Source organism: Oncorhynchus masou, unplaced genomic scaffold (assembly GCF_036934945.1).
Source record: "Oncorhynchus masou masou isolate Uvic2021 unplaced genomic scaffold, UVic_Omas_1.1 unplaced_scaffold_496, whole genome shotgun sequence".
NCBI lineage: Eukaryota > Metazoa > Chordata > Actinopteri > Salmoniformes > Salmonidae > Oncorhynchus > Oncorhynchus masou.
The window spans coordinates 182,534-201,975 of NW_027011357.1; the positions used below are offsets into that span (position 1 = coordinate 182,534).

General features: G+C 49.2%; 1 protein-coding gene across 1 annotated transcript; it reads left to right on the plus strand.

Moving 5' to 3' along the window:
* The first annotated feature begins 7,022 nt into the window (after positions 1-7,022).
* On the plus strand, positions 7,023-13,979 carry LOC135535670 (uncharacterized protein C11orf98 homolog). The gene is made up of 4 exons (XM_064962116.1): positions 7,023-7,165; positions 7,535-7,659; positions 10,615-10,712; positions 13,577-13,979. The coding sequence occupies exons 1-4, from the start codon at positions 7,118-7,120 to the stop codon at positions 13,717-13,719; spliced, it is 414 nt and encodes a 137-aa protein (XP_064818188.1). The 5' UTR covers positions 7,023-7,117; the 3' UTR covers positions 13,720-13,979.
* Positions 13,980-19,442: the final 5,463 nt, after the last annotated feature.

Consider the following 19,442-nt stretch of genomic DNA (forward strand, 5'->3'; position numbering starts at 1 on the left):
GGAGGGAGGTTCCTAGATGTTCCTATGTGCCAGCAGTGTGTAGGAGGGAGGTTCCTAGATGTTCCTATGTGGCAGCAGTGTGTAGGAGGGAGGTTCCTAGATGTTCCTATGTGGCAGCAGTGTGTAGGAGGGAGGTTCCTAGATGTTCCTATGTGGCAGCAGTGTGTAGGAGGGAGGTTCCTATGTGGCAGCAGTGTGAAAGAGGGAGGTTCCTATGTGGCAGCAGTGTGTAGGAGGGAGGTTCCTATGTGGCAGCAGTGTGAAAGAGGGAGGTTCCTATGTGACAGCAGTGTGTAGGAGGGAGGTACCTATGTGGCAGCAGTGTGTAGGAGGGGGGTTCCTAGATGTTCCTATGTGGCAGCAGTGTGTAGGAGGGAGGTTCCTATGTGGTAGCAGTGTGTAAGAGGGAGGTTCCTAGATGTTCCTATGTGGCAGCAGTGTGTAGAAGGGAGGTTCCTATGTGGCAGCAGTGTGTAGGAGGGAGGTTCCTAGATGTTCCTATGTGGTAGCAGTGTGTAGGAGAGAGGTTCCTATGTGCCAGCAGTGTGTAGGAGGGAGGTTCCTATGTGGCAGCAGTGTGTAGGAGGGAGGTTCCTATGTGACAGCAGTGTGTAGGAGGGAGGTTTCTATGTGGCAGCAGTGTGTAGGAGGGAGGTTCCTATGTGGCAGCAGTGTGTAGGAGGGAGGTTCCTAGATGTTCCTATGTGGCAGCAGTGTGTAGGAGGGAGGTTCCTTGATGTTCCTATGTGGCAGCAGTGTGTAGGATGGAGGTTCCTATGTGGCAGCAGTGTGTAGGAGGGAGGTTCCTATGTGGCAGCAGTGTGTAGGAGGGAGGTTCCTATGTGGCAGCAGTGTGAAAGAGGGAGGTTCCTAGATGTTCCTATGTGGCAGCAGTGTGTCGGAGGGAGGTTCCTAGATGTTCCTATGTGGCAGCAGTGTGTAGGAGGGAGGTTCCTAGATGTTCCTATGTGGCAGCAGTGTGTAGGATGGAGGTTCCTATGTGGCAGCAGTGTGTAGGAGGGAGGTTCCTATGTGGCAGCAGTGTGTAGGAGGAGGGAGGTTCCTATGTGGCAGCAGTGTGTAGGAGGGAGGTTCCTATGTGGCAGCAGTGTGTAGGAGGGAGGTTCCTATGTGGCAGCAGTGTGTAGGAGGGAGGTTCCTATGGGACAGCAGTGTGTAGGAGGGAGGTTCCTATGTGGCAGCAGTGTGTAGTATGGAGGTTCCTATGTGGCAGCAGTGTGTAGGAGGGAGGTTCCTATGTGGCAACAGTGTGTAGGAGGGAGGTTCCTATGTGTCAGCAGTGTGTAGGAGGGAGGTTCCGAGATGTTCCTATGTGGCAACAGTGTGTAGGAGGGAGGTTCCTATGTGGCAACAGTGTGTAGGAGGGAGGTTCCTATGTGTCAGCAGTGTGTAGGAGGGAGGTTCCTAGATGTTCCTATGTGGCAGCAGTGTGTAGGAGGGAGGTTCCTAGATGTTCCTATGTGGCAGCAGTGTGTAGGAGGGAGGTTCCTATGTGGCAGCAGAGTGTAGGAGGGAGGTTCCTATGTGGCAGCAGAGTGTAGGAGGGAGGTTCCTATGTGGCAGCAGTGTGTAGGAGGGAGGGTCCTAGATGTTCCTATGTGGCAGCAGTGTGTAGGAGGGAGGTTCCTATGTGGCAGCAGTGTGTAGGAGGGAGGTTCCTAGATGTTCCTATGTGCCAGCAGTGTGTGGGAGGGAGGTTCCTAGATGTTCCTATGTGGCAGCAGTGTTTAGGAGGGAGGTTCCTAGATGTTCCTATGTGGTAGCAGTGTGTAGGAGGGAGGTTCCTATGTGGCAGCAGTGTGTAGGAGGGAGGTTCCTATGTGGCAGCAGTGTGTAGCAGGGAGGTTCCTATGTGGCAGCAGTGTGTAGAAGGGAGGTTCCTATGTGGCAGCAGTGTGTAGGAGGGAGGTTCCTAGATGTTCCTATGTGGCAGCAGTGTGTAGGAGGGAGGATCCTATGTGGCAGCAGTGTGTAGGAGGGAGGTTCCTCTGTGGCAGCAGTGTGTAGGAGGGAGGTTCCTATGTGGCAGCAGTGTGTAGGAGGGAGGTTCCTAGATGTTCCTATGTGGCAGCAGTGTGTAGGAGGGAGGTTCCTAGATGTTCCTATGTGGCAGCAGAGTGTAGGAGGGAGGTTCCTAGATGTTCCTATGTGGCAGCAGAGTGTATGAGGGAGGTTCCTATGTGACAGCAGTGTGTAGGAGGGAGGTTCCTAGATGTTCCTATGTGGCAGCAGTGTGTAGGAGGGAGGTTCCTAGATGTTCCTATGTGGCAGCAGTGTGTCGGAGGGAGGTTCCTAGATGTTCCTATGTGGCAGCAGTGTGTAGGAGGGAGGTTCCTAGATGTTCCTATGTGGCAGCAGTGTGTAGGATGGAGGTTCCTATGTGGCAGCAGTGTGTAGGAGGGAGGTTCCTATGTGGCAGCAGTGTGTAGGAGGGAGGTTCCTATGTGGCAGCAGTGTGTAGAAGGGAGGTTCCTATGTGGCAGCAGTGTGTAGGAGGGAGGTTCCTATGTGGCAGCAGTGTGTAGGAGGGAGGTTCCTATGGGACAGCAGTGTGTAGGAGGGAGGTTCCTATGTGGCAGCAGTGTGTAGTATGGAGGTTCCTATGTGGCAGCAGTGTGTAGGAGGGAGGTTCCTATGTGGCAACAGTGTGTAGGAGGGAGGTTCCTATGTGTCAGCAGTGTGTAGGAGGGAGGTTCCGAGATGTTCCTATGTGGCAACAGTGTGTAGGAGGGAGGTTCCTATGTGGCAACAGTGTGTAGGAGGGAGGTTCCTATGTGTCAGCAGTGTGTAGGAGGGAGGTTCCTAGATGTTCCTATGTGGCAGCAGTGTGTAGGAGGGAGGTTCCTAGATGTTCCTATGTGGCAGCAGTGTGTAGGAGGGAGGTTCCTATGTGGCAGCAGAGTGTAGGAGGGAGGTTCCTATGTGGCAGCAGAGTGTAGGAGGGAGATTCCTATGTGGCAGCAGTGTGTAGGAGGGAGGGTCCTAGATGTTCCTATGTGGCAGCAGTGTGTAGGAGGGAGGTTCCTATGTGGCAGCAGTGTGTAGGAGGGAGGTTCCTAGATGTTCCTATGTGCCAGCAGTGTGTGGGAGGGTAGGTTCCTAGATGTTCCTATGTGGCAGCAGTGTTTAGGAGGGAGGTTCCTAGATGTTCCTATGTGGTAGCAGTGTGTAGGAGGGAGGTTCCTATGTGGCAGCAGTGTGTAGGAGGGAGGTTCCTATGTGGCAGCAGTGTGTAGCAGGGAGGTTCCTATGTGGCAGCAGTGTGTAGAAGGGAGGTTCCTATGTGGCAGCAGTGTGTAGGAGGGAGGTTCCTAGATGTTCCTATGTGGCAGCAGTGTGTAGGAGGGAGGATCCTATGTGGCAGCAGTGTGTAGGAGGGAGGTTCCTCTGTGGCAGCAGTGTGTAGGAGGGAGGTTCCTATGTGGCAGCAGTGTGTAGGAGGGAGGTTCCTAGATGTTCCTATGTGGCAGCAGTGTGTAGGAGGGAGGTTCCTAGATGTTCCTATGTGGCAGCAGAGTGTAGGAGGGAGGTTCCTAGATGTTCCTATGTGGCAGCAGAGTGTATGAGGGAGGTTCCTATGTGACAGCAGTGTGTAGGAGGGAGGTTCCTAGATGTTCCTATGTGGCAGCAGTGTGTAGGAGGGAGGTACCTAGATGTTCCTATGTGACAGCAGTGTGTATGAGGGAGGTTCCTATGTGACAGCAGTGTGTAGGAGGGAGGTTCCTAGATGTTCCTATGTGGCAGCAGTGTGTAGGAGGGAGGTTCCTAGATGTTCCTATGTGACAGCAGTGTGTAGGAGGGAGGTTCCTATGTGGCAGCAGAGTGTAGAAGGGAGGTTCCTAGATGTTCCTATGTGGCAGCAGTATGTAGGAGGGAGGTTCCTAGATGTTCCTATGTGGCAGCAGTGTTTAGGAGGGAGGTTCCTAGATGTAAGAAGTGTGTAGAAAGGCGTGAGATAAAGGAATGTGTAGCATTGGGGAAAGAAAAGGTATGTGTTAATTGTAGAGGTGCCCGTGGGGCTGGGGATCAGAAATGTGCCGTGTGAGAGAGGCAGGTTGGGGTTTCCAGGGTTAGAGTAGTGCAGACGTTGTCATATGCTGAGGCAGTGAAGAAAGTAGAGGAAGATGGGTCAAGGGGGAGGGATACTGAGAGGAGGGGTGTGGCTAGTAGATCTGTACCAGAACAGAGGGAGGGATCCTGAGAGGACTGGTGTAGTAGATCTGTTCCAGAACAGAGGGAGGGATCCTCAGAGGAGGGGTGTGGCTAGTAGATCTGTACCAGAACAGAGGGAGGGGTCCTGAGAGGAGGGGTGTGGCTAGTAGATCTGTACCAGAACAGAGGGAGGGATCATGAGAGGAGGGGTGTAGTAGATCTGTACCAGAACAGAGGGAGGGATCATGAGAGGAGAGGTGTGACTAGTAGATCTGTACCAGAACAGAGGGAGGGACCCTGAGAGGAGGGGTGTAGTAGATCTGTACCAGAACAGAGGGAGGGATCATGAGAGGAGGGGTGTGACTAGTAGATCTGTACCAGAACAGAGGGAGGGACCCTGAGAGGAGGGGTGTAGTAGATCTGTACCAGAACAGAGGGAGGGATCCCAAGAGGAGGGGTGTGACTAGTAGATCTGTACCAGAACAGAGGGAGGGACCCTGAGAGGAGGGGTGTAGTAGATCTGTACCAGAACAGAGGGAGGGATCCTGAGAGGAGGGGTGTGACTAGTAGATCTGTACCAGAACAGAGGGAGGGATCCTCAGAGGAGGGGTGTAGTAGATCTGTACCAGAACAGAGGGAGGGATCATGAGAGGAGAGGTGTGACTAGTAGATCTGTACCAGAACAGAGGGAGGGACCCTGAGAGGACTGGTGTAGTAGATCTGTACCAGAACAGAGGGAGGGATCATGAGAGGAGGGGTGTAGTAGATCTGTACCAGAACAGAGGGAGGGATCCTGAGAGGAGGGGTGTGACTAGTAGATCTGTACCAGAACAGAGGGAGGGACCCTGAGAGGAGGGGTGTGACTAGTAGATCTGTACCAGAACAGAGGGAGGGATCCTCAGAGGAGGGGTGTAGTAGATCTGTACCAGAACAGAGGGAGGGATCCTGAGAGGAGGGGTGTGACTAGTAGATCTGTACCAGAACAGAGGGAGGGATCCTTAGAGGAGGGGTGTGACTAGTAGATCTGTACCAGAACAGAGGGAGGGACCCTGAGAGGAGGGGTGTAGTAGATCTGTACCAGAACAGAGGGAGGGATCATGAGAGGAGAGGTGTGGCTAGTAGATCTGTACCAGAACAGAGGGAGGGATCCTGAGAGGAGGGGTGTGGCTAGTAGATCTGTACCAGAACAGAGGGAGGGATCCTTAGAGGAGGGGTGTGACTAGTAGATCTGTACCAGAACAGAGGGAGGGACCCTGAGAGGAGGGGTGTAGTAGATCTGTACCAGAACAGAGGGAGGGATCCTTAGAGGAGGGGTGTGACTAGTAGATCTGTACCAGAACAGAGGGAGGGACCCTGAGAGGAGGGGTGTAGTAGATCTGTACCAGAACAGAGGGAGGGATCATGAGAGGAGAGGTGTGACTAGTAGATCTGTACCAGAACAGAGGGAGGGATCCTGAGAGGAGGGGTGTGGCTAGTAGATCTGTACCAGAACAGAGGGAGGGATCCTGAGAGGAGGGGTGTGGCTAGTAGATCTGTACCAGAACAGAGGGAGGGATCCTGAGAGGAGGGGTGTGACTAGTAGATCTGTACCAGAACAGAGGGAGGGACCCTGAGAGGAGGGGGTGTGGCTAGTAGATCTGTACCAGAACAGAGGGAGGGATCCTCAGAGGAGGGGTGTGACTAGTAGATCTGTACCAGAACAGAGGGAGGGATCCTGAGAGAGGGGTGTGACTAGTAGATCTGTACCAGAACAGAGGGAGGGATCCTGAGAGGAGGGGTGTGGCTAGTAGATCTGTACCAGAACAGAGGGAGGGATCCTGAGAGGAGGGGTGTGGCTAGTAGATCTGTACCAGAACAGAGGGAGGGATCCTGAGAGGAGGGGTGTGACTAGTAGATCTGTACCAGAACAGAGGGAGGGACCCTGAGAGGAGGGGTGTGGCTAGTAGATCTGTACCAGAACAGAGGGAGGGATCCTCAGAGGAGGGGTGTGACTAGTAGATCTGTACCAGAACAGAGGGAGGGACCCTGAGAGGAGGGGTGTAGTAGATCTGTACCAGAACAGAGGGAGGGACCCTGAGAGGAGGGGTGTGACTAGTAGATCTGTACCAGAACAGAGGGATAAACCAACAAATCTACTTGTCACACCACTCCTCTCAGGATCCCTCCACCTTGAACCATCTTCCTCTACTGGGGTGACAGGGTAGCCTAGTGGTTAGAGTGTTGGACTAGTAACCGAAAGGTTGCAAGTTCATATCCCCGAGCTGACAAGGTACAAATCTGCCATTTTGCCCCTGAACAGCCAGTTAACCCACTGTTCCTAGGCTGTCATTAAAAATAAGAATTTGTTCTTTACTGACTTGCCTCGTTAAATAAAATAAAATACCTTTTCTTTCCCCAATGCTACACATTAAGATTGGATTTATAGCATTTATAGTAATGGTTATCAACTGTACTGCAGGGATAAAACGTAAGTCTCAGACAATAGAGGTTGTGGTGGCAGCTGCAGAGAGGTGTTTGGGTGTGTGAGACATCAGGAGAGTAACAGGGTGGGTTCAGTGGTGGTGGCCCATCCTTTCAGGTTGTTGGTCTGAAGTTGGACTAAATAGGTTTACATAGTATGGTATTTATTCATACTTGTTGTGAGTGTAGTGTTAGATGGTGTGTTAGATGGTAGGGTATTTGCTGTATTCTTTTTTGTTGTTGTTGTTGTTGATGATTTACTCCAGCCTAGTAGGTGGCAGTAATGCAACATTTATTGGATGTCAACCAGCCGTTAAACCTCAGCATTGTTTGAAGAAGAAGAAGAAGAAGAAGAAGAAGAAGAAGAAGAAGAAGAAGAAGAAGAAACGTTCCAGCCAATGAAAATGGGAGAAAGTGGTGTGTTCCAGCCAATGAGAAGTTAGCCCGGAACTCTCCTTACGCCTCTCATATTACAGCAGCAAGCATGGGGAAGACTGGAACACCGGGTGGAAAGATCAACAGACCCAAAACAGTAAGTTACACATATAAAAACAAACGTTATTTTGATATTTACACCAGTACGAGATGTAGAAAGATTACATCATCATAACCTAGAACCAGAAGGAAAGCTCGTTTAATGTTGCTGAAGGTAAAATGACACACAAGAAGTTCGTGTTAGCAAAACGGCTAACTAGCTAAGCTGCAGTTAGATCACATGGCATTATTTCGTTATGACACATTTCAATGTAAGCTAGCTACAAAGTTGTTATTTCTAGTAACACTGCACCAAAAATGTAACATTTAATTAAGATGTGCATCAATACCGTCTACGTTATGTGTTACTAGCTAGCTAAACCCCCAGAAAGCTTTGCTGCCTCATGTTGTGATGTATGTTCGCCAGGAGCTGGGCAAGAAGCTCTATAAGCGGCGGAGGAATCTGACCCGTGAGAAGAGGAGGAAACACATCAAGGTGGGAGCTGTGGTGGACGAAGGACTCACCACCATCCACCATCTCAGGAAGAGAAAGTAGGTCCTGTTTCCAGACTGTCTGTACTTCATACTGTAAGCCAGTGGTTGTTAACCAGGGGTACCCCTAGGGGATACTTGAAGACTCATGGGACCGGGCACAGCCAAATGTACTTGGTGGTACAGTCATAGATATAATAAAACAGTGGTATATTAATGGGTAGATTAACCAACAAAGATGGAGAACAACAAGCATGAGCAAACTGCCTGACCAATGGGCCTGTATTCTGAATGTGGTTGTCCAGGATCCTGACCAGGTGTAGTGTTATTGTTGTGGTCCAGCATCCTGACCAGGTGTAGTGTTATTGTTGTGGTCCAGCATCCTGACCAGGTGTAGTGTTATTGTTGTTGTCCAGGATCCTGACCAGGTGTAGTGTTATTGTTGTTGTCCAGGATCCTGACCAGGTGTAGTGTTATTGTTGTTGTCCAGGATCCTGACCAGGTGTAGTGTTATTGTTGTTGTCCAGGATCCTGACCAGGTGTAGTGTTATTGTTGTTGTCCAGGATCCTGACCAGGTGTAGTGTTGTGGTTGTTGTCCAGGATCCTGACCAGGTGTAGTGTTATTGTTGTTGTCCAGGATCCTGACCAGGTGTAGTGTTATTGTTGTTGTCCAGGATCCTGACCAGGTGTAGTGTTATTGTTGTTGTCCAGGATCCTGACCAGGTGTAGTGTTATTGTTGTTGTCCAGGATCCTGACCAGGTGTAGTGTTATTGTTGTTGTCCAGGATCCTGACCAGGTGTAGTGTTATTGTTGTTGTCCAGCATCCTGACCAGGTGAAGTGTTGTGGTTGTTTTGAGTCCTAGGGTGTATGGTAGTAGTACCCAGGTCTTTGTTGCTGTGGTCTGATTTGCTTGTTGAGTTGCGGTGCTTGTTCCTTCGCTCCATCACCATTGCCATGTTGCAGTCTGAAAGTGTTGTTGTTGTTTGTCGTCCCTGCTCAGCTCCAGAGCCAACAACACTCTGTAGTCTAAACGTGATGTTGTTGATTGTCGTCCTGCTCAGCTCCAGAGCCAACAACACTCTGTAGTCTAAACGTGATGTTGTTGATTGTCGTCCTGCTCAGCTCCAGCCCCAGAGCCAACATCACTCTGTAGTCTAAATGTGATGTTGTTGATTGTCGTCCTGCTCAGCTCCAGCCCCAGAGCCAACATCACTCTGTAGTCTAAACGTGATGTTGTTGTTTGTCGTCCTGCTCAGCTCCAGCCCCAGAGCCAACAACACTCTGTAGTCTAAATGTGATGTTGTTGTTTGTCGTCCTGCTCAGCTCCAGAGCCAACATCACTCTGTAGTCTAAACGTGATGTTGTTGTTTGTCGTCCTGCTCAGCTCCAGCCCCAGAGCCAACAACACTCTGTAGTCTAAACGTGATGTTGTTGATTGTCGTCCTGCTCAGCTCCAGAGCCAACAACACTCTGTAGTCTAAACGTGATGTTGTTGATTGTCGTCCCTGCTCAGCTCCAGCCCCAGAGCCAACAACACTCTGTAGTCTAAACGTGATGTTGTTGATTGTCGTCCTGCTCAGCTCCAGCCCCAGAGCCAACATCACTCTGTAGTCTAAACGTGATGTTGTTGTTTGTCGTCCTGCTCAGCTCCAGAGCCAACATCACTCTGTAGTCTAAACGTGATGTTGTTGTTTGTCGTCCTGCTCAGCTCCAGCCCCAGAGCCAACATCACTCTGTAGTCTAAACGTGATGTTGTTGTTTGTCGTCCTGCTCAGCTCCAGAGCCAACAACACTCTGTAGTCTAAACGTGATGTTGTTGTTTGTCGTCCTGCTCAGCTCCAGCCCCAGAGCCAACATCACTCTGTAGTCTAAACGTGATGTTGTTGTTTGTCGTCCTGCTCAGCTCCAGAGCCAACAACACTCTGTAGTCTAAACGTGATGTTGTTGATTGTCGTCCTGCTCAGCTCCAGAGCCAACAACACTCTGTAGTCTAAACGTGATGTTGTTGATTGTCGTCCTGCTCAGCTCCAGCTCCAGAGCCAACATCACTCTGTAGTCTAAACGTGATGTTGTTGTTTGTCGTCCTGCTCAGCTCCAGCCCCAGAGCCAACAACACTCTGTAGTCTAAACGTGATGTTGTTGTTTGTCGTCCTGCTCAGCTCCAGCCCCAGAGCCAACATCACTCTGTAGTCTAAACGTGATGTTGTTGTTTGTCGTCCTGCTCAGCTCCAGCCCCAGAGCCAACATCACTCTGTAGTCTAAACGTGATGTTGTTGTTTGTCGTCCTGCTCAGCTCCAGCCCCAGAGCCAACATCACTCTGTAGTCTAAACGTGATGTTGTTGTTTGTCGTCCTGCTCAGCCCCAGAGCCAACAACACTCTGTAGTCTAAACGTGATGTTGTTGATTGTCGTCCTGCTCAGCTCCAGCCCCAGAGCCAACAACACTCTGTAGTCTAAACGTGATGTTGTTGATTGTCGTCCTGCTCAGCTCCAGCCCCAGAGCCAACAACACTCTGTAGTCTAAACGTGATGTTGTTGATTGTCGTCCTGCTCAGCTCCAGCCCCAGAGCCAACATCACTCTGTAGTCTAAACGTGATGTTGTTGATTGTCGTCCTGCTCAGCTCCAGCCCCAGAGCCAACATCACTCTGTAGTCTAAACGTGATGTTGTTGATTGTCGTCCTGCTCAGCTCCAGAGCCAACAACACTCTGTAGTCTAAACGTGATGTTGTTGTTTGTCGTCCTGCTCAGCTCCAGCCCCAGAGCCAACATCACTCTGTAGTCTAAACGTGATGTTGTTGTTTGTCGTCCTGCTCAGCTCCAGCCCCAGAGCCAACATCACTCTGTAGTCTAAACGTGATGTTGTTGATTGTCGTCCTGCTCAGCTCCAGAGCCAACAACACTCTGTAGTCTAAACGTGATGTTGTTGTTTGTCGTCCTGCTCAGCTCCAGCCCCAGAGCCAACATCACTCTGTAGTCTAAACGTGATGTTGTTGTTTGTCGTCCTGCTCAGCTCCAGCCCCAGAGCCAACATCACTCTGTCTGGGAAGAAGAAACGCAAGCTGCTCAAACAGCTGCAACACATGCAAGCAGAGAAGGCCGCTATGGAAGGTAAGAAGTGAATAGCTATACAGTTTTAAACTGGGTTGTTGAATCACATTTCCTCTGAGTTGTCATGTGCTCTCGTATCCACTTCAGAAAGGATAAACTCTCCACCTGTCAATCACAATGTAGAGCAGCTGACTTTAGTCACCCCTCATGTAGAGCAGCTGACTTTAGTCACCCCTCACAATGTAGAGCAGCTGACTTTAGTCACCCCTCACAATGTAGAGCAGCTGACTTTAGTCACCCCTCACAATGTAGAGCAGCTGACTTTAGTCACCCCTCACAATGTAGAGCAGCTGACTTTAGTCACCCCTCACAATGTAGAGCAGCTGACTTTAGTCACCCCTCACAATGTAGAGCAGCTGACTTTAGTCACCCCTCAATGTAGAGCAGCTGACTTTAGTCACCCCTCATGTAGAGTAGCTGACTTTAGTCACCCCTCATAATGTAGAGTAGCTGACTTTAGTCACCCCTCACAATGTAGAGCAGCTGACTTTTAGTCACCCCTCACAATATAGAGCAGCTGACTTTAGTCACCCCTCATAATGTAGAGCAGCTGACTTTAGTCACCCCTCACAATGTAGAGCAGCTGACTTTAGTCACCCCTCACAATGTAGAGCAGCTGACTTTAGTCACCCCTCATGTAGAGCAGCTGACTTTAGTCACCCCTCATAATGTAGAGCAGCTGACTTTAGTCACCCCTCATAATGTAGAGCAGCTGACTTTAGTCACCCCTCATGTAGAGCAGCTGACTTTAGTCACCCCTCATGTAGAGTAGCTGACTTTAGTCACCCCTCATAATGTAGAGTAGCTGACTTTAGTCACCCCTCACAATATAGAGTAGCTGACTTTAGTCACCCCTCACAATGTAGAGCAGCTGACTTTAGTCACACCTCATAATGTAGAGCAGCTGACTTTAGTCACCCCTCACAATGTAGAGTAGCTGACTTTAGTCACCCCTCATGTAGAGTAGCTGACTTTAGTCACCCCTCATAATGTAGAGTAGCTGACTTTAGTCACCCCTCACAATGTAGAGCAGCTGACTTTAGTCACCCCTCACAATGTAGAGTAGCTGACTTTAGTCACCCCTCATAATGTAGAGTAGCTGACTTTAGTCACCCCTCACAATGTAGAGCAGCTGACTTTAGTCACCCCTCACAATGTAGAGTAGCTGACTTTAGTCACCCCTCACAATGTAGAGCAGCTGACTTTTGTCACCCCTCATAATGTAGAGCAGCTGACTTTAGTCACCCCTCACAATGTAGAGTAGCTGACTTTAGTCACCCCTCACAATGTAGAGCAGCTGACTTTAGTCACCCCTCACAATGTAGAGCAGCTGACTTTAGTCACCCCTCACAATGTAGAGCAGCTGACTTTAGTCACCCCTCACAATGTAGAGCAGCTGACTTTAGTCACCCCTCACAATGTAGAGCAGCTGACTTTAGTCACCCCTCATAATGTAGAGCAGCTGACTTTAGTCACCCCTCATAATGTAGAGCAGCTGACTTCAGTCACCCCTCATAATGTAGAGCAGCTGACTTTAGTCACCTCATCATCTGAACCATCTCGTTGTTCTGGCCGTTCAGTCCAGTCCATGTAGACGGCCATGCACTCATTAATCAGCATATGGAAGAGACCATGCCCGACATTGAGGCTGTTCTGGGGGCAAAGGGAGGTGTTCCTAAAGTTTGGAACCATTTTATTAGGTACACCCATCTAATACTTGGTCGGACCCCCCTTTGCCTCCAGAACAGCCTGACTTCTTCGGGCATGGATTCTACAAGTCGGGAAACGTTCAACAGGGTTGTTGGTCCATGCTGACGTGATGTCATCGCACAGTTGCTGCTGATTGGCCGGCAGGAACAGTCATGCTGCCAACAGCCCCGTTCCATCTCAACCCAGAGATAATCTATTGGGGTTTGGACGGCAACGATGTTGACAGATGCTGTGGCGTTCAAACGTTTCTCAATCGGTATCAAGGGGACCGAGGGAAACATTCCCCACAGCATTACACCACCACTACTGTTGAAACCAGACAAGACTCCTGACTCTGCCATCGGCATGACTCAACAGGAAGTGGGATTCGTGCGGAACCAGACAAGACGGAGACATGGTCTCCTGACTCTGCCATCGGCATGACTCAACAGGAAGTGGGATTTGTGCGGAACCAGACAAGACGGAGACATGGACTCCTGACTCTGCCATCGGCATGACTCAACAGGAAGTGGGATTCGTGCGGAACCAGACAAGACGGAGACATGGACTCCTGACTCTGCCATCAGCATGACTCAACAGGAAGTGGGACTCAACAGGAAGTGGGATTCGTGCGGACCCAGACGGTGTTTCCACCCCCAGTTGTCCAGTGTCAGTGATGTCCACTGGGGCCGTTGCTTCTTGTTTTTAGCTGATAGGAACCCGGTCGTCTGATGCTGTCGCCCGTCCGCGACGAGGACTGACGAGTTGTGTGTTCTGGGAGGCTGTTCTGCACAACGCTGTTGTACTGCACCTTATCCTTTAGGGGAACGGGGTAGTGTACCTAATAAACTGGCCTGTTAGCTGGCACCATTCTTATCCTTTAGGGGAACGGGGTAGTGTACCTAATAAACTGGCCTGTTAGCTGGCACCATTCTTATCCTTTAGGGGAACGGGGTAGTGTACCTAATAAACTGGCCTGTTAGCTGGCACCATTCTTATCCTTTAGGGGAACGGGGTAGTGTACCTAATAAACTGGCCTGTTAGCTGGCACCATTCTTATCCTTTAGGTGAACGGGGTAGTGTACCTAATAAACTGGCCTGTGTGTATAGCCTATATATATCTCTCTCTCTGTGTGCAGCATCTGAGGTCTATCTCTCTCTCTCTCCCTCCTTAGTTGAGGCAGCAACAAACAAGATGAAGGCGGTGGCAGCATCAAAGAAGACAGCAGCACCAAAGGCAGCAGCAGCACCAGCGGCAGCCAGACACCAGAAAGGGGGTGTGTCCCAGGGGGATGTGGACATGGCAGATATGGAATGAGAAGAAGATGAGAGACTGTTCTGTTGGCCCCATGCCAGGGCCAGACCAGGCTCCATATTCAGACCGGGCCCCATATTCAGACCGGGCCCCATATTCAGACCGGGCTCCATATTCAGACCGGGCCCCATATTCAGACCGGGCCCCATATTCAGACCGGGCCCCATATTCAGACCGGGCTCCATATTCAGACCGGGCCCCATATTCAGACCGGGCCCCATATTCAGACCGGGCCCCATATTCAGACCGGGCCCCATATTCAGACCGGGCCCCATATTCAGACCGGGCCCCATATTCAGACCGGGCCCCATATTCAGACCGGGGCCCATATTCAGACCAGGCCCCATATTCAGACCAGGCCCCATATTCAGACCGGGCCCCATATTCAGACCGGGCTCCATATTCATGGACCGGGCCCCATATTCAGACCGGGCCCCATATTCAGACCGGGCCCCATATTCAGACCGGGCCCCATATTCAGACCGGGCTCCATATTCAGACCGGGCCCCATATTCAGACCGGGCCCCATATTCAGACCGGGCTCCATATTCAGACCGGGCCCCATATTCAGACCGGGCCCCATATTCAGACCGGGCCCCATATTCAGACCGGGCCCCATATTCAGACCGGGCCCCATATTCAGACCGGGCTCCATATTCAGACCGGGCCCCATATTCAGACCGGGCTCCATATTCAGACCGGGCCCCAGGAATATGATTACATGGACGGGGAGCTGATCCTGGGTCAGTTTTAGCCTTTTAGACCTAATGAATATGATTACATGGACGGGGAGCTGATCCTGGGTCAGTTTTAGCCTTTTAGACCTAATGAATATGATTACATGGACAGGGGGCTGATCCTGGATCAGTTTTAGCCTTTTAGACCTAATGAATATGATTACATCGACGGGGGCTGATCCTGGATCAGTTTTAGCCTTTTAGACCTAATGAATATGATTACATGGACGGGGAGGCCTGATCCTGGATCAGTTTTAGCCTTTTAGACCTAATGAATATGATTACATGGACGGGGGCTGATCCTGGATCAGTCTTAGCCTTTTAGACCTAATGAATATGATTACATGGACGGGGAGGCCTGAGCCAGAGAGCCTTGTGTTTGTGTATCTGAATGCAGTCATTGTAAATAAGAATTTGTTCTTAACTGACTTGCCGAGTTTAAATCAAATAAAAAACAGACAGAATGGGCCTGATCCTGTTTTTTTTCCTCCCAGACCTACAAAGGAAGAATGAATGTGGAATCTGATCTGGAGTCAGTGGCCTTGGTGGAAGATTTGTCTGCATCCCAAATGGCTCCCTGTTAGACCCTAAGGACCGTCGGACTCTTGTCTTTTAGACCTAAAAAGTAGTGAATTGTGTTGGGGATAGATACCATGTGGGATCGAACCCAATGACTCCAGCCTCCCGTCACGCCTGTAGGTAAACCAAGGTGACCTGTTCATACCTGTAGATAAACCAAGGTGACCTGTTCATACCTGTAGGTAAACCAAGGTGACCTGTTCATACCTGTAGGTAAACCAAGGTGACCTGTTCATACCTGTAGGTAAACCAAGGTGACCTGTTCATACCTGTAGGTAAACCAAGGTGACCTGTAGGTAAACCAAGGTGACCTGTTCATACCTGTAGATAAACCAAGGTGACCTGTTCATACCTGTAGATAAACCAAGGTGACCTGTTCATACCTGTAGATAAACCAAGGTGACCTGTAGGTAAACCAAGGTGACCTGTTCATACCTGTAGGTAAACCAAGGTGACCTGGTCATACCTGTAGATAGACCAAGGTGACCTGTTCATACCTGTAGGTAAACCAAGGTGACCTGGTCATACCTGTAGATAAACCAAGGTGACCTGTTCATACCTGTAGGTAAACCAAGGTGACCTGTTCATACCTGTAGGTAAACCAAGGTGACCTGTTCATACCTGTAGGTAAACCAAGGTGACCTGGTCATACCTGTAGATAGACCAAGGTGACCTGTTCATACCTGTAGGTAAACCAAGGTGACCTGGTCATACCTGTAGATAAACCAAGGTGACCTGTTCATACCTGTAGGTAAACCAAGGTGACCTGTTCATACCTGTAGAATAAACCAAGGTGACCTGGTCATACCTGTAGATATGACCAAGGTGACCTGTTCATACCTGTAGGATAAACCAAGGTGACCTGTTCATACCTGTAGATAAACCAAGGTGACCTGTTCATACCTGTAGGTAAACCAAGGTGACCTGTTCATACCTGTAGGTAAACCAAGGTGACCTGTTCATACCTGTAGGTAAACCTGACCTGGATCAGTTTTACCTAATGAATATGTAGGTAAACCAAGGTGACCTGTTCATACCTGTAGGTAAACCAAGGTGACCTGTTCATACCTGTAGGTAAACCAATGACCTGTTCATACCTGTAGGTAAACCAAGGTGACCTGTTCATACCTGTAGGTAAACCAAGGTGACCTGTTCATACCTGTAGGTAAACCAAGGTGACCTGTTCATACCTGTAGGTAAACCAAGGTGACCTGTTCATACCTGTAGGTAAACCAAGGTGACCTGTTCATACCTGTAGGTAAACCAAGGTGACCTGTAGATAAACCAAGGTGACCTATTCATACCTGTACATAAACCAAGGTGACCTGTTCATACCTGTAGATAAACCAAGGTGACCTGTTCATACCTGTAGGTAAACCAAGGTGACCTGTTCATACCTGTAGGTAAACCAAGGTGACCTGTTCATACCTGTAGGTAAACCAAGGTGACCTGTTCATACCTGTAGGTAAACCAAGGTGACCTGTTCATACCTGTAGGTAAACCAAGGTGACCTGTTCATACCTGTAGGTAAACCATGGTGACCTGTTCATACCTGTAGGTAAACCAAGGTGACCTGTTCATACCTGTAGGTAAACCAAGGTGACCTGTTCATACCTGTAGGTAAACCAAGGTGACCTGTTCATACCTGTAGGTAAACCAAGGTGACCTGTAGATAAACCAAGGTGACCTGTTCATACCTGTAGATAAACCAAGGTGACCTGTTCATACCTGTAGGTAAACCAAGGTGACCTGTTCATACCTGTAGGTAAACCAAGGTGACCTGTTCATACCTGTAGATAAACCAAGGTGACCTGTTCATACCTGTAGGTAAACCAAGGTGACCTGTAGATAAACCAAGGTGACCTGTTCACACCTGTAGGTAAACCAAGGTGACCTGTTCACACCTGTAGGTAAACCAAGGTGACCTGTTCACACCTGTAGGTAAACCAAGGTGACCTGTTCATACCTGTAGGTAAACCAAGGTGACCTGTAGGTAAACCAAGGTGACCTGTTCATACCTGTAGGTAAACCAAGGTGACCTGTTCATACCTGTAGATAAACCAAGGTGACCTGTAGGTAAACCAAGGTGACCTGTTCATACCTGTAGATAAACCAAGGTGACCTGTTCATACCTGTAGGTAAACCAAGGTGACCTGTTCATACCTGTAGGTAAACCAAGGTGACCTGTTCATACCTGTAGGTAAACCAAGGTGACCTGTTCATACCTGTAGATAAACCAAGGTGACCTGTTCATACCTGTAGGTAAACCAAGGTGACCTGTTCATACCTGTAGATAAACCAAGGTGACCTGTTCATACCTGTAGGTAAACCAAGGTGACCTGTAGATAAACCAAGGTGACCTGTTCATACCTGTAGATAAACCAAGGTGACCTGTTCATACCTGTAGATAAACCAAGGTGACCTGTTCATACCTGTAGGTAAACCAAGGTGACCTGTTCATACCTGTAGGTAAACCAAGGTGACCTGTTCATACCTGTAGATAAACCAAGGTGACCTGTTCATACCTGTAGGAACCAAGGTGACCTGTTAAACCAAGGTGACCTGTTCATACCTGTAGGTAAACCAAGGTGACCTGTTCATACCTGTAGGTAAACCAAGGTGACCTGTTCATAAACCAAGGTGTAGGTAAACCAAGGTGACCTGTACCTGTAGGTAAACCAAGGTGACCTGTTCATACCTGTAGGTAAACCAAGGTGACCTGTTCATACCTGTAGGTAAACCAAGGTGACCTGTTCATACCTGTAGGTAAACCAAGGTGACCTGTTCATACCTGTAGGTAAACCAAGGTGACCTGTAGATAAACCAAGGTGACCTGTTCATACCTGTAGATAAACCAAGGTGACCTGTTCATACCTGTAGGTAAACCAAGGTGACCTGTTCATACCTGTAGGTAAACCAAGGTGACCTGTTCATACCTGTAGATAAACCAAGGTGACCCTGTTAAACCAAGGTGACCTGTAGGTAAACCAAGGTGACCTGTTCATACCTGTATAAACCAAGGTGACCTGTTCATACCTGTAGGTAAACCAAGGTGACCTGTTCATACCTGTAGGTAAACCAAGGTGACCTGTTCATACCTGTAGGTAAACCAAGGTGACCTGTTCATACCTGTAGGTAAACCAAGGTGACCTGTTACCTGTAAACCAAGGTGACCTGTTCATACCTGTAGGTAAACCAAGGTGACCTGTTCATACCTGTAGGTAAACCAAGGTGACCTGTTCATACCTGTAGGTAAACCAAGGTGACCTGTTCATACCTGTAGATAAACCAAGTGACCTGTTCATACCTGTAGGTAAACCAAGGTGACCTGTTCATACCTGTAGGTAAACCAAGGTGACCTGTTCATACCTGTAGGTAAACCAAGGTGACCTGTTCATACCTGTAGATAAACCAAGGTGACCTGTTCATACCTGTAGGTAAACCAAGGTGACCTGTTCATACCTGGTAAACCAAGGTGACCTGTTCATAAACCAAGGTGACCTGTTCATACCTGTAGGTAAACCAAGGTGACCTGTTCCTGTAGGTAAACCAAGGTGACCTGTTCATACCTGTAGGTAAACCAAGGTGACCTGTTCATACCTGTAGGTAAACCAAGGTGACCTGTTCATACCTGTAGATAAACCAAGGTGACCTGTACCTGTAAACCAAGGTGACCTGTTCATACCTGTAGGTAAACCAAGGTGACCTGTTCATACCTGTAGGTAAACCAAGGTGACCTGTTCATACCTGTAGATAAACCAAGGTGACCTGTTCAAGGTGACCTGTAGATAAACCAAGGTGACCTGTTCATACCTGTAGGTAAACCAAGGTGACCTGTTCATACCTGTAGGTAAACCAAGGTGACCTGTTCATACCTGTAGGTAAACCAAGGTGACCTGTTCATGACCTGTACCTGTAGGTAAACCAAGGTGACCTGTTCATACCTGTAGGTAAACCAAGGTGTGTTCATACCTGTAGGATAAACCAAGGTGACCTGTTCATACCTGTAGGTAAACCAAGGTGACCTGTTCATACCTGTAGGTAAACCAAGGTGACCTGTAGGTAAACCAAGGTGACCTGTTCATACCTGTAGGTAAACCAAGGTGACCTGTTCATACCTGTAGGTAAACCAAGGTGACCTGTTCATACCTGTAGGTAAACCAAGGTGACCTGTTCATACCTGTAGATAAACCAAGGTGACCTGTTCATACCTGTAGGTAAACCAAGGTGACCTGTTCATACCTGTAGGTAAACCAAGGTGACCTGTTCATACCTGTAGGTAAACCAAGGTGACCTGTTCATACCTGTAAACCAAGGTGACCTGTTAAACCAAGGTGACCTGTTCATACCTGTAGGTAAACCAAGGTGACCTGTTCATACCTGTAGGTAAACCAAGGTGACCTGTAGATA